At 47.6% G+C, this 13,669-nt stretch overlaps 2 protein-coding genes and 2 non-coding genes across 4 annotated transcripts; all 4 read left to right on the forward strand.

The window, feature by feature from the left end:
• Positions 1–1,433: 1,433 nt before the first annotated feature.
• Rpl23 (ribosomal protein L23) lies at positions 1,434–5,380 on the forward strand. The gene is made up of 5 exons (XM_028869108.2): positions 1,434–1,540; positions 2,063–2,146; positions 2,385–2,513; positions 5,025–5,138; positions 5,248–5,380. The coding sequence occupies exons 1-5, from the start codon at positions 1,528–1,530 to the stop codon at positions 5,328–5,330; spliced, it is 423 nt and encodes a 140-aa protein (XP_028724941.1). The 5' UTR covers positions 1,434–1,527; the 3' UTR covers positions 5,331–5,380.
• Positions 2,177–2,311, forward strand: LOC114693000. Its single transcript, XR_003734490.1, has one exon. It is a non-coding gene; the product is annotated as a small nucleolar RNA SNORA21 (small nucleolar RNA).
• A 2,665-nt stretch (positions 5,381–8,045) lies between the features above and the next one.
• On the forward strand, positions 8,046–11,651 carry C8BH17orf98 (chromosome 8b C17orf98 homolog). Its single transcript, XM_028869127.2, has 3 exons — positions 8,046–8,315; positions 10,401–10,500; positions 11,364–11,651. The coding sequence occupies exons 1-3, from the start codon at positions 8,097–8,099 to the stop codon at positions 11,522–11,524; spliced, it is 480 nt and encodes a 159-aa protein (XP_028724960.1). The 5' UTR covers positions 8,046–8,096; the 3' UTR covers positions 11,525–11,651.
• Positions 11,652–12,964: 1,313 nt separating this feature from the next.
• Positions 12,965–13,036, forward strand: Trnac-gca. The gene has a single exon. It is a non-coding gene; the product is annotated as a tRNA-Cys (tRNA).
• Positions 13,037–13,669: the final 633 nt, after the last annotated feature.

The following is a 13,669-nucleotide window of genomic DNA, read 5'->3' on the forward strand; positions in this document are numbered from 1 at the left end:
CTGATGTATGACTTAGACAGAATCTGGCCTAAAGTAAGCATTCAACACATATTTGAATGAATGTGCCAACAGAAGGAAAGAGGCCAGGAAAATGGGGAGACGTTGAGGTAGTGAAAAGGGGACGATTAATAATAATAAAGTAAAATACTCTCATTTTGATTATACTATATATATAGTATATATTATATATAAATTATACTATATTTAAACTTTATTTAGAAACTTTGCACATCTTTAAGAAGCAACAGAGCCAATCGTTCACTGATAGCTGTATAGGGTAATTTTGAGAGTAATAAAGATGAGATACTGACTGATTGTCTGACTTCAGCTGTGTGCACTGTCATTAAGAAGTAGCCGATGCCGGGCGGTGGTGGCACACGCCTTTAATCCCAGCACTCGGGAGGCAGAGGCAGGCGGATCTCTGTGAATTTGAGGCCAGCCTGGTCTACAGAGCTAGTCCAGGACATTCTCCAAAGCTACAGAGAAACCCTGTCTCGAAAAACAAACAAACAAAGTAGCCGAGCCAGGGAGGTGGCGGCACATGCCTTTATTAATCCCAGCACTCGGGAGGCAGAGGCAGGCAGATCTCTGTGAGTTTGAGGCCAGGCTAGTCTACAGAGCGAGATTCATGACAGACTCCAAAAACTACACAGAGAAGCCCTGTTTCGAAAAAAAAGAAAAAGCATTGTGCTCGCCGGTGGTGGAGCACGCCTTTAATCCCAGAGGTAGAGAGGCAGGGGCTTGCGAATCTCTGATCTCTGAGTTCGAAGACCAGCCTGGTCTACAGAGCGAGTTCCTGGATAGCCAGGGCTACACAGAGAAAAACCCTCTTTCGAAAAACCGGGCAAAAAAGAAAGCATTCTTTCTTCACTTTGAAAAAAAAAAAAAAATTAAAACAACAGAATGTAATGGTACCAAACACACAGATGGGGGTGATCTGTGGCGCCCACAGCCAGTGTTCCACAACTTAGTGAAACCATTCTGAGCTCGCTCTTCCCCATGTCTATCTGTTCTTTGGGAACCCTTACCGGACAATTTATTTCTACTTATGTATTTATTTATTCTGAAAAGGATCTCACTGGGTAGCTCAAGGCTGACATCGAATTTGCGGAAATCCTCCTGCCTCAGCTTCTGGAATGCTGGGATTCCCAGAGAGTACCACCACGCCCGGTGCGCGCCTTATTTTTGAATTCCTGGTAACCAGAGAAGAGCTTGGCAACGAAGCTCAAAAGAAGCCGTTGAGCAAATTAATAAAGACAAAAAAAAAAACCCAATGTGTCTGTCTCCAATTACTTCCGCAGCCGCTGGGAAGAGAACCGAATTCATCTACGCCTGGATAATTAAACCACCGTTTACAACGCCGGGCGCCGCAAAGACGCCCAGGCTTCCTACGTCATACAGCTGCGCCACGAGGGACCAGGCGGGTGCCGGGAGATCCGGTCACGTGGCCGACGGGGCGGGGCCTCCAGTTCATATCCCAGGGTCCCTTGGACTGACTTCCTTTCTGACTCTTTCCGGGAGTCCAAGATGTCGAAGCGAGGTGAGTCAAGTTTCGGCTTGGGGATCCGCTGGCATCCGCCGCGCCGGGCGCCCGGTCGGGTCCGTGGCGACGGCTCCGAGCGGCGGCGGCGCTTTGCAGTTCCCGGCCGGAGAGGGAGTGGATGGGCGCCGCGGAGGCCTCGGAAAAGCCCCGGAGGAGGAGGAGGGTGGCGGAGTTGGGGCGCCGAGCTGGCAGGAGCGGAGCGTGGGCCCGGGCTGCGGAGCGCGGGGCCCGGACGGAGCCCGTGAGGTCGCCCCGCGCACGGCTGCGCAGTGGGGCGCTAGCCGGCCTGCCTTTGCAGCGTCGATAACTGTAAAAAGTGGAGGCTGGAACCGTCCAAACCCCCTTAACCTCGACAGGAGGATGGTAATGTGGGGGGCAGCCGGGTCCTGTGACCGCTGGGCGGCACACGGGGAGACGCTGTTCTTGCAAAGCTTATGCCATTTCAGGGTGGGACTGTGAGGGGCACTGGGGATCCTGCAAACGGTGGCTGCTTTATCTGGTTTCTCTGCCTCCCCGCAGGACGTGGTGGGTCCTCCGGAGCGAAATTCCGGATTTCCCTGGGTCTTCCGGTAGGAGCTGTGATCAACTGTGCTGACAATACAGGTGAGGCTCCTGGCCGTGCCCGCCGCGATCCCCCTTTTAAAAGCACTCAGTGGGCCGTTTGCTGGTGACCCACTGAGCCGTCAAGAAGGGGCAGAGTGAAAACACCACTTTTGGGTGAAGTGGCAACTTGTTGTGTTGTTTACTTCAATCGGTGTTGTGACAGGATACATCTGAAAGCTTGAATGTCCTGTGAGTGTGAAGGGTATTTTTTTAATTTTTTTTTTGTTTGTTTTGGTAGGAGCCAAAAATTTGTATATCATCTCTGTGAAGGGAATCAAGGGGCGACTGAACAGACTTCCTGCTGCTGGCGTGGGCGACATGGTCATGGCCACAGTTAAGAAAGGCAAACCAGAACTAAGAAAAAAGGGTGAGTAGACCATGGCTGGCGGATAGTTGAAGTTCTCCATACATTGGAAATAGGGATTTTTTTTTTTTTTTTTTTTTTTTTTTTTTTGTGGCTGCCAAAACCTCCACGTGACTTCTGTTCATTTGAGAAGCTGTTGATCGGTTGTACAGCTTCTGCTGTTTTTGGTGCTCCCAGACAGCTTTTGACTTTGTAGCCTGTATTGGACTTGGAGGCATGAGCCATGGGCCTGACTGTTTTGGTTTATGGAATATCTTGTTGTTTTCCTAGATATTCTTCTGTAAGCTCAGGTCTCTGCTGTTTAATCTGTGGCTCACCTGGCAGTTCATCAGGCAATAGTAGAGCACCTGTTTTTATGAGGAAAGGTCTCTGGTTCCTTGTATGGTAATCCTGAATGGGTGTTTGATGTGTGGCTTATTGTTGGAACAACTGGAAGCAGGCACAGCTTTAAAGGTGTCTTGTCACCACAGACGGGCATGTTTCCTTTTGTGATAGCAATAAACGAAGTGATGCACAAACCCAAAAAGTGTTCCCATCAGGTATGTGGATGAATTGAAAGGGACAAGCCTCAACCTCCCTGGCTGGCTGTCAAACTCTTTCACTGCAGGGTTTCAATGGAGACCTGCCTGGCCTTGAACTCAGATCCACACACCTCAGTTTCCTAGGTGTTGGGTTTAAAAGCACTGTTCTGTTCTTTTTTTCAGGGCCATCATAGCAGTCCCTTGGCACGGCACAAATGTGGGCGTGGGGTGTGCTGGTGTGCTGTAGCAACACTTTGCAGTCAGCTTCCACAAACCCCAGTGTACTTGGAGCATGTAGTCAGAAATCTTTGTGCTGGGCAGAGGCAGGTGAATCTCTGAGTTTGAGGCCAGCCTGGTCTACAGAGTAAGTTCCAGGACAGCCAGGGGTACACAGATGTCCTGTCTCAAAAAACTGGGGAAAGCCAGGCAGTGGTGGTGCAAGATTTTAATCCCAGCACTTGGGGGGCAGAGGCAGGTGGATCTCTTTGAGTTCGAGGCCAGTTTGTTCTACAGAGCAAGTTCCAGGACAGGCTACAAAGCTACACAGAGAGACTGTATGGGGGAGGAGCTTTCTTTGTTCCCCAGAGCCTCTTCTCAGAACACTTCCAAGGTCTGGTTGGTGGCTCAGGAGGCTGTCAGAGGAGAGAAGAGCATGTGACCCTTACTTTGGGAAGGATAACAGCTGGATGTACTGTTGTCCCCACCACTGGTGGAGACATTCTTAGTTTCTGCGGTCATAATTGGGAATCTCCAATTGAGACTTAGTTCCGTATTAGTATTAGTTACCTATTTTTTCCTGATCTGTGGCTTTAACGGTGGTCAGAATCTGTCTTTAGGAATTCAATTTTTTGTTTTTTGTTTTTGTTTTTTTCGAGACAGGGGTTTCTCTGTGTAGCTTTGCGCCTTTCCTGGAACTCATTTGGTAGTCCAGGCTGGCCTCAAACTCACAATGATCCGCCTGGCTCTGCCTCCCGAGTGCTGGGATTAAAGGCGTGCGCCACCACTGCCCGGCCAGGAATTCAGTTTTAATATTGTACATAATGATAGTGCTTCAACTTGAACATGCAGGAGTGAGGGCTTTTAAACAGGTAGCTTTAAAAGTTGAGCTTAGTTCTAATTATACAGTAGAAATGGAAGCCAGGCTAGGTGGTTTTTAGACTCTGAAGAGATGGTGGTGGTTCATGTTGTGTATTGTCTGACATCAGAAAGATCCCAAAGGGATCTAGTCTTGTTTTTTTTCAAGTGGAACTACCTCATCAATAGACAAAAGTAACAGAATGGATCGCATGTAATATTTGCACCACTGTATACTGATGAGGGATCTTTCTCCAGTAAAGGAACACAAAGTCTAAAGAAAACATTTCCTGTCCTTAGTAAGATAGGGTGTACTGTCAAGATGCTGGGCATTAATTGAGTAGTTCAGGGAGTAATAATACACTTCAAACAAGCACCAGTAATGAATTCTCTTTAGATGTGTTGGACAGCAAACAAAGAAGTATGTAGAAACTGACACATAAAAATACATTTTTATTTGGTGTAGTTAATATTTGTAGTTCAAAATGTGTGTACGTTGTAGGGGAAGCCCTCTAAGGTTATCGTTGTGAAGGCCACATTCTTAGAGTGCTAGGTTACAGGCATGTACTAACTACTACATCACTCTCGCATGCAAGGCAAATTCTGTCAACTGAGCTCGTGGGCTCTGACTTCTGATCGTGTGGTCCTAGCTTGCAAGATAAGAGGGGAAGGTGTAGCAGACTGTTTTTAAGTTTATATTTTGGAATTATTCCGGAAAGAAGCGTGTATATATATCTTTCTGAACAAAAATGATGGCTGCTTAAAGGGAGGGGATGTTTGCGTTGATTCTTGTCCTCGCGGCTAGGTGATGAAAACCTAATGCTGAGTGGACATTCTGTGGGGGGGTGTAGCTGCTTGCCTTTATGCTTGTTCTAGGGCTTTGACAGGTGATAACTGCTGCCCTGTTTTTTCTCCTTAGTCCATCCAGCGGTGGTAATTCGACAACGAAAGTCGTATCGAAGAAAAGATGGGGTGTTTCTTTATTTTGAAGACAATGCAGGGGTCATAGTAAACAATAAAGGCGAGATGAAAGGTACGGATCACTTCAAACCTTGTAGTGTAGGTCTTGGGCTGGGTGACTGACTGCTCCAGGAGCATAGACAAGGAGCACTCTGTCTGACCTGTCTCCCTTTTCTGTGCAGGTTCTGCGATCACAGGTCCAGTCGCAAAGGAGTGTGCAGACTTGTGGCCCAGGATTGCATCCAATGCAGGCAGCATTGCATGATTCTCTGGTGTATTTGTAAAATATTCATTAAAAAGTCTTTGTTCCAAGAATTTGTTTTCTTGACACACCTTCACCAGTATCAGCCAGGATTATCTTTAGGGCCTGGAGAGATGGATCAGCTATAAAGAACACAGGCTGTTCTTTCAGAGGACACAGGTTCAATTCTCAGCACCCACATGGTAGTTGTAGCTCCAATTGAGAGAAAAAAAAGCCAACATCCTCTTTCAGGACCCTCTAGCACGAGGTACACACATGGTGTGCAGATAAAATGCAGGCGGAAACGCTGGTGCATTCTGCCTAATGACAAATGACCTGTTGTAGGTACACTTCAACAAAAGCAGCCTTTGAAACAAGGTGAAAGTTTAGTGCTTATGTATTTTCACGCCACTAACACCCTGCCAAGGATGTGTACTGCTGGTTTGTCTTGGGTGTTGGGTCCCCTAGAACTGGAGTCACAGTTGTGAGCTGTCATGTGGGTGCTTTTTAAGGACTGGAAAAGCGATATCCACAGAATGATACAGGTATAAAAAGCAGTCTTTTTTATCCTGCACGGTGGTTTTCTTCTATAACACCAACAAGCAGGCAGATCTTTGAGTTCAAGACAAGCCTGATCATAGCCAAGTTACACCATCTTTCTCCCCCTCCCACCCCCCATCCCCCTTTCAAGGCAGGATTTAACAGTCCAGGCTGTCCCAGAACTCACTTTGTAGACTGGGCTAGCTTTAAGCTCACTGAGATCCTCCTGCTCATGCCTCCCAAGTGCTGGGATTAAAGGCATTCACCACCACCTGGCTCAAAAAATTTTGAGGCAGAGTCTTAGTATGTGTATCCTTACTTGGAATGCCTAAAACTCATAAATGATCCTCCTGCTTTTCTTTAGGTCTATTCTAGGTCTGTTGGTGCTGGATTGTATATCTGCACCATCTGAACAGTGCCCTTAGGTAGTCAGATACTCTAGAACTTGAGTTACAGATTATGTTTGTTCCTGTGTGGTTGCTGGGAACTGAACCCAGGTTCTCTGGAAGAGGAGGCAGTACTCTGAAATGCTGAGCCACCTCTCCATCACCAACTAGAAGCTATGTTCCATCCACTTCCGCACTGGTGCTGGGATTATAGTCTACATGCCTACACCCAGCAAACCTTTTTCTTGAATGTTGGGAGGTCAGGCATTTATACAGCAATGAACAGAAAGCCTTAGCTGTGTTTTGTGTCTGTGATCCAGGAGAGGCAAAAGTAAGTTTTGAGGCCATCCTGGGTAATTTTAGCAAAGTGAAGGGCTGAAAGTATCCAGTAGTAGAGGGCTTGCTTGGCTGAGAACACAGTTTCAATCCCCAGGAATGCCCAAAAGTATTGCCAACCTGCTTCCCCCCAAGTGGCATACAGGGTTGGCACGTGTATGTGGGGGTGCTTTGATACATAGGGCGTTTGTATTAGGGGTTTTTTATTGGGGTGAGTGGTCAACTGGGGAAGTGGAAGCATGAGGAAAGAGTCGCTTGCAATTATAAACGGAATATAGCATTTTACTGTATCCTAGTCCCTGCCAGGCAAAGAATTCCATGTCCATTTAGTTTAGGTTTTTGTTTTTGTTTTCTCTGTCTGGAAGACAAGAATTGGTTCCCAGGTGGCACATACTTGTAATCCCAATACTTAGGGGCTATCAAAAAATGAGGCTAGCCTGGGTTATCTAAGAATGATCAGAAAAGTGGGATAAAAGGAACAACTCTGAGGGTCCTGAACAGAGGGTTGGGAAAAGTGAGTTCTGCAACTAGGTGAATTGGGGGTAGGGAAAGGGAAAATCAGCAGTACCTACCCCAGGCTGGCCTCAATCTATAGTTCAGGTTGGCCTTGAATACCTTCCCAATGCTGGGATTACAAGTGAGCCCCACCACCTGTGGTTTGTGGTTTATGGAAATCCTCCTAAACCCTTAGCTACTTACACTGAAGATAAGGGTTCCAAAGTGCTCTGAATTATGGTCAAATCTAGATACCAGCTTTGCAGCAGAACTCAGCCAAGAAACTGAATCTAATAAAGCCTGGGAGCAGTGGCTGGAGATGTTAAAGCCGCACAGCTTTGCAGGGGGGCTAAGTTCCATTACCTTTTTTTGGTTTGGTTTGGTTTTTTGAGACAGGGTTTCTCTGTGTAGCCCTGGCTGTCCTGGAACCTCTTCATAGACAAGGCTGGTCTTGAACTCAGAGATCCACCTGCCTCTGCCTCTGCCTTCCTAGAGTTGGGATTAAAGTCGCGTGCCACCACCATCTGGTCAGTTACCACTCTTAGCTCCGGGTCAGGCGCACCTAAACTCATATACATATGAAATGTTAAAACATGTATGCCGGGCAGTGATGATGCACGCCTTTAATCCCGGCACTTGGGAGGCAGAGGCAGGCGGATCTCTGTGAGTTCGAGACCAGCCTGGTCTACAGCTCAAGATCCAGGACAGGCACCAAAACTACACAGAGAAACCCTGTCTCGAAAAAAACCAACAAAACAAAACAAGCACAAACACAACATCTATGTATATAAAGTGTGAGCGCAGAAAACTGGGCATGTAGTACAGTTTGAGAGAGGGTTTATCTAGTACGCATGCGCATGAAGCCCTGGGTTAAATCCCAGCACCTCTGTAAGATGGGCGTGGTGAACCTGAAATGTAGAACAATGAGGTTTGTGTCTCGGGGAGAAACTTGACCTACTACGTAACAATGTAACAATGTAACAATGCTCAGTGAAGTCCCATCTGTGCTCTCTTCAGAAAGTCTTCAGAGGCTATGCTGGTTGGGATGCCTCACTGTTGTGTGTGTCCTCTGCGACTCGAAAAGAGCTTTGTTTTGGATGGGGTGGCTGTGAGCACAATGGCTCGGGCCTACGGCCTCACGAGGCCCAAGCTGTGGTCCGCAATTCCACCTTACAATCCACAACTTGACTACCACACGCGTCGGTACTTCCGAAGCCACGTAGTTCCGCCCGTTTTGCGGAAAACTGACCAGGTAGGTTTGGGAGTATCCCGGAGGACCCCGAGATTCTGGCAGCCAGCCATTGGTGCTTGACTTTGGTGGCCCATGACTTTGAGGTTTTGCCCTCCCTAATTCTGGACCTCGCCCTGCAGAGGGCTGGGCACCGCAGAGGCCAGCACCCTGCGGCTGTGTTGGTGAACTGGGGAGTGGAGGAGTGTCGTGACCAAGGAGTGGAGGTGCTGAGCTCACGAGGTTCTTTCCACTCAGAACCCCATCTACAGTCTCATTTCTTGTTTTTGCAAGAGGGAGACTAGGGCGGGAAGCCTGCCTCTCCCGACAAATAGGCTTCCTTGTCTTTGTGACATCACTGGTGTGGGGGAGAACGCTTTTAGCGTGACCTTACCGCAGGTCCTCAAAACCTGAAGAAACTCCCATAGAGCTCGGTGAACCACACAAAGGGGATTGTCCCGACCTGGCATCTCGGGCCTATGCTGTCACAGTTGCAGGGTTAAGCTGGCTAGGGACACCTGTGAGCCCAAGGGAAGGGAGCCCCACTTTTTTTTTTTTCAAGCCCACTTTTTTTTTTTTTTTTTTCCAAGACAGGGTTTCTCTGTGTAGCTTTGCACCTTTGCTGAAACTCTATTTGGAGACCAGGCTGGCCTCGAACTCACAGAGATCCACCTGGCTCTGCCTCCCGAGTGCTGGGATTAAAGGCATGCACCACCACTTTCCAGCTTACTTTGTTTTTTGTTTTTTTAGAGATAGAGTCTCACTATATGACCATGACTGGCCAAGAAACTGGCTTGGAACTCAGAGATCCACTGGTCTCTGCCTCCCAACTGCTAGGATTAAAGACGTGCCGCTGTGTCCAGTTTCTCACACACACACACAGTGTTTTGCCCACACATGTGTCTGTACATCATTTGTGTGCCTGGTGCTCTTAGAAAAGAAGAGGGTGTCAGATGCCCTGCACTGGAGTTACAGTTGTGAGCCTTCATGTGGGTACTGGGAATTGAACTGGGTGTTCTAGAGGCGCTTCCAGAACTCTTAACCACTGAGTCATCTCTCCAGTTCTGCCTCCAACCTCCCCGCCCCCCTTTCTTTGGAGGCAGAGTTTTATCTCTGACTCATTCTCCAACTCAGGTTGCCTTCAAACTTGGGACCCTTCTGTTTCCTCCTAAGCTTCAGAATGTAAGCATATGCTACTATACTCAAGCTTTTAAAGTGTTTCCTTTTTTGGTTTGTTTCTTGAGATGGTCTCATACTTAGTAGCCCAGGCTGGCCTGGAACTCACTGTGTACTCAAGCCTGGCTTCAGACTCGAAACTTCCCAAGAGCTGCGAAGTTACAGCATGGCCATGCACAGGTCTGGTTTTGTTTTGTTATTGTTTATCATCAAAATTACATCTGTGCTGGGTATTTTTATTTGAATAAAGATGTGAAAAAGTCAGGTGGTGGTGTAATACATTTTTAATCCCAGAGGCAGAGGCAGGGGTCTCTCTGAGTTCAAGGCCAGCCTGGTCTACAGAGTGGGTTCTAGAACAGGTTCAAAAGTGACAGAGAAACTCTCTGGGGGATTGGGGGAGCGTGAGAAACAAGATATTTGAGCTGGATGAGTGGCACGTGCAATGGGGAGAGGTTAGTGAAGACAGGAGGTCAAGGTCAACCTCAACTAAACAGATTTAAGGCTTCCCCTGGGTTTAAGGCTTCCCCTGAGCTATGTGAGCCTCTTGTCTTGAGAAAAATAACCAACAACATGTAACAAAACAGTAACAAAATGTGTATTCAGCCTTTACTATGGCAGGCTTTTTTTTTAACTAAGTCATGGACATCTCATGGCAGCTTTCCAGTTGGTTACTAATGAGGAAACGTGAGGGCTGAGAAGCTCTGTAATTGGCCCATGGTCACATAGCTTGCCAGTAACAGAGCTGGGATCAGGATCCACACTGTCCAGTCACAGAGCCCCACCAGCCACACTGCCTCTGCAGGTCATTAGTGTATTTAATCTGCCCCCCAGTTTCTTCTGGCTCTACTTCCTCTTCCCCAAAGCAGCCCCAGGAAGTTTGCACCTCACTCTCCGAGGCACCCCAACTGACAGCCTTCTCTCCTTCATTTTCAGGATCATGGAGGTACAGGAAGGGATGGCTGGATAGTGGACTATTACCACATCTTTGGTCAAGGACAGAGATATCTGAACAGGAGAAACTGGGCAGGGGCAGGCAAGTGATCATCTTCATATGATCCCACCATGGAAAAACACTGTGTACCCCAGAGCTTAGAGAGGCAGGGCTCCAGAGAGGCCTGGGTAGGAAGAGAGGGCCAAGGACTGTATCCTCCCGGCTTGTCTTCCCATACATAGCAAATAGTGTTTGGGGCACCTAATACTCAGTTCTTGAACACCTACCATATGTCGGGTACCCCTCAGCCTCCTTTTATCCCATGGTACAATTCATTGCACCGTGCATGATTTTAAACTGGTCTGCAAGGAAGGGCTGAGATGGAGCTGCAGTTTTCCCCATCCAGTCTAGAGCCTGTTGTTCTGTGTGTGTGTGTGTGTGTGTGTGTGTGTGTGTGTGTGTGTGTGTGTGTGCACGCGCCATGCATTCCTGCCTGTGTGTTCATAGTGTCCGTCCCCCCACTGCTTCCCTGAGCATGATCAGTTTAGCAGCCATGGGAAAAGGAAGATTCACTTGTTCTGACGGGGACAACCTTCTTCCCATCCAACTCCACCTTTGGGCACAAGATTACCATGAAGTTCTTTGCATCACACGATCGAATTGATCTCATCTATTTTCTCCAGATGGGAGAGAGGCAAGGGCTGACATCCTCACATCTCCTGGGAGCCAAGTGGGGACCCAGCACATAGCAGTCAGAGTCCTCTTGTAAACGCACCTGGGGCAGGGTTCATTTCTAGGACATCTCTGTTTCTGGGACCTCATGTTGTTGGTTTCTTTCAAGGGGCCCAGGGCCAATGAGGAGGAAGCACCCAGCTGTGGGGGTATGGGTGCTGTGACTCACTGGGGTTAAGTTGGGAGACGAGAGGATACTGTCTGCAGGCTCAGCCACTCTCCTCTTTCCCAAGGGCATTCCCTCCAGCAGGTCAGTGGACATGATTACTACAATGCCAATCCGAAGAAGATAACCACGGGCTTGAACGGTCGATTTGGCTACCGCCGGAACACTCCAGCTCTCCGCCAGCGCCCATCAGTGTTCGGAGAAGTCACCCCATTCCCTATTTTCTGAAGACATTGCTTCACAGGCCTTGACATGAATCTCCAAGCAGATCTTTAGATGAACTGTCAATGCTACTCTATATTTTTAAAAGTTACATTTGTAAAAACTACAAGGAAAACAAAAACAAAAAGTTACATTTGTGTGTCCAGGTGTGTTCTTTCTTCTCTGGGGTGGGAGGAGGGAACAAGCTGGTTTCTGTACACTCAGCTTCACCTTTGGCAGGGGGAAGATCAACTGAAAAATCAAGGCAGCCTCTGTTTCCTTCTAGGCTGGGGTGGTGAGATGGGGCTGTGTTTGTGTGTCCTCCCTTGGCAGGGCCAGGGATTAAACCCGTGGTCTAGTACATGGAAACACCAGCGGTCTGCCACTGGGCTACCTCTCTAGCCAGCACTAGGTACTACAGGCTTGGCCTTCAACAAAACTTCTCCAGGTACCTGTAAGCTGGCCACTGTTTCCATCAGAACAAGGAAGGGAGCTGTGTGTGACACCCTGAGTCAGGTCCCCAGCACCCACAAGGTAGAAAGAGCATACTGATTGCCACAAACTGTCCTCTGACTGCCACATGCTCTCTGTGGCATGTATATGCCCATGTGCATACATATGCTCAAACACAATTAAAATGTCATTTAAAAGAGACAAAAAGAAAACAAACCCAAATAAACAAAGGCAAAAATACACGAGGAATAGGCAGTGAGGCCCTAGCTAGGTGCAGTGACGCACACTTGTAAGCCCGTTACTTAGGAGCTGGAAATGGGACAAGCTGCACAAGTACCAAGTTAGCCTGGTTACTTACGTAATGGGTCCCAAGCCAGCAAGGACTATAGAGAGACCCTGCATCAAGTCTCAAAATTAATAAATATGATTTCCCTGATTATTTCCATCCCCTATGAAAAACAAAACACAATCCTGACATTTTAAGTGGGCCTGGGAGTTTGGTCTATAATCCCAGCTAGCTGAGAGACTGAGGCAGAAGGATGCAGGTCAAGGCTAAATTGGCTACATAGGGAGACTTTGTCTAAAGAAAAAAGAAACTCTAGGGATAGGAATATAGCTAGACGCTGAGAGTGTGTAGTAGAGAGTTTAGTTAGCATGGTTGAGGCCTTAAATTCAATTCTTAGTCCTAAAAAAGCAAAAATAAAAAACCTGACATCATCCATCTCCTCCCTACATGTAATTCATTAGGAGGCAGGGGGAGCAAGATGACATTGGGGTGCTTATTAGCCCAAATCAGAGGATTTTCTGCTCATGATGTCCATTTCCTTTCTGACCAGTTGTCATTGTTTTATGTTCCCACCCTGCTCCTTGGTGGCCGAGAAAAGCCAAAGCAGAAGATGTATACAGAGAAGGCGAGGCTTGAGAACACAAAGCTCCCCGGGGCATTAGTGTGGGTGGAACCAGTTCATAGTGAGTCACCATAAGTGGACAAGGAAGAGGACAATGACAAGGTGAGGGGGTATAGCTCAGGGGTAGAGCATTTGACTGCAGATCAAGAGGTCCCTGGTTCAAATCCGGGTGCCCCCTTCCTCCCTGGTTCTTTTATTTCCATAACCCAGGCACTAAAAATAACAAGGAACATTTAACCTGGTCTTCTGGACTAGGAATGAGGCTATGAGCCTGCCTGTGCTATGGAAAAGAACTTTCAAGCCACTCTTATTCTGAAATACATGTTCCTCTCACTTTCAAAGGGACCAATAAAAAAGCCACCATACCCCTCCCCTTTAACACAAAGTCATCGGGTCAGGGCTATAGCTCAGTGGTAGAACACTGGTTAAACACGTGGGAGGCCCTGGTTCAAGACTGGACCCTGAAAAGAAAGGAAGACGATTGGTAGATATCTCCCTTCCTTCCTTCCTTCCTTCCTTCCTTTGTAGCCCTGGCTATCTTGAAATTTGCTTTGTAGACCAGGCTGGTCTCAAATTTATAGAGATTCAACTGCCTCCAAAGTGTTGAGATTAAAAGCATGCAACACCACCACCATTTTTTAAAAGAAGATTGTATGTGTGTGTGGTGTGTGCACAGATGCCTGTGGAGGCAAGAAGTCAAGAAGAGGGTGCTAGATCCCTTGAAATTGGAGTTACGGGAAGCCATGAGCTGGTTGAGTCATCCCTCCAGTCTTTTCTAGGTATTTCTAAAAAGAAACCTTAATTTTTCCCT

This window comes from Peromyscus leucopus, chromosome 8b (assembly GCF_004664715.2).
Source record: "Peromyscus leucopus breed LL Stock chromosome 8b, UCI_PerLeu_2.1, whole genome shotgun sequence".
In the NCBI taxonomy this organism is placed as follows: Eukaryota; Metazoa; Chordata; class Mammalia; order Rodentia; family Cricetidae; genus Peromyscus; species Peromyscus leucopus.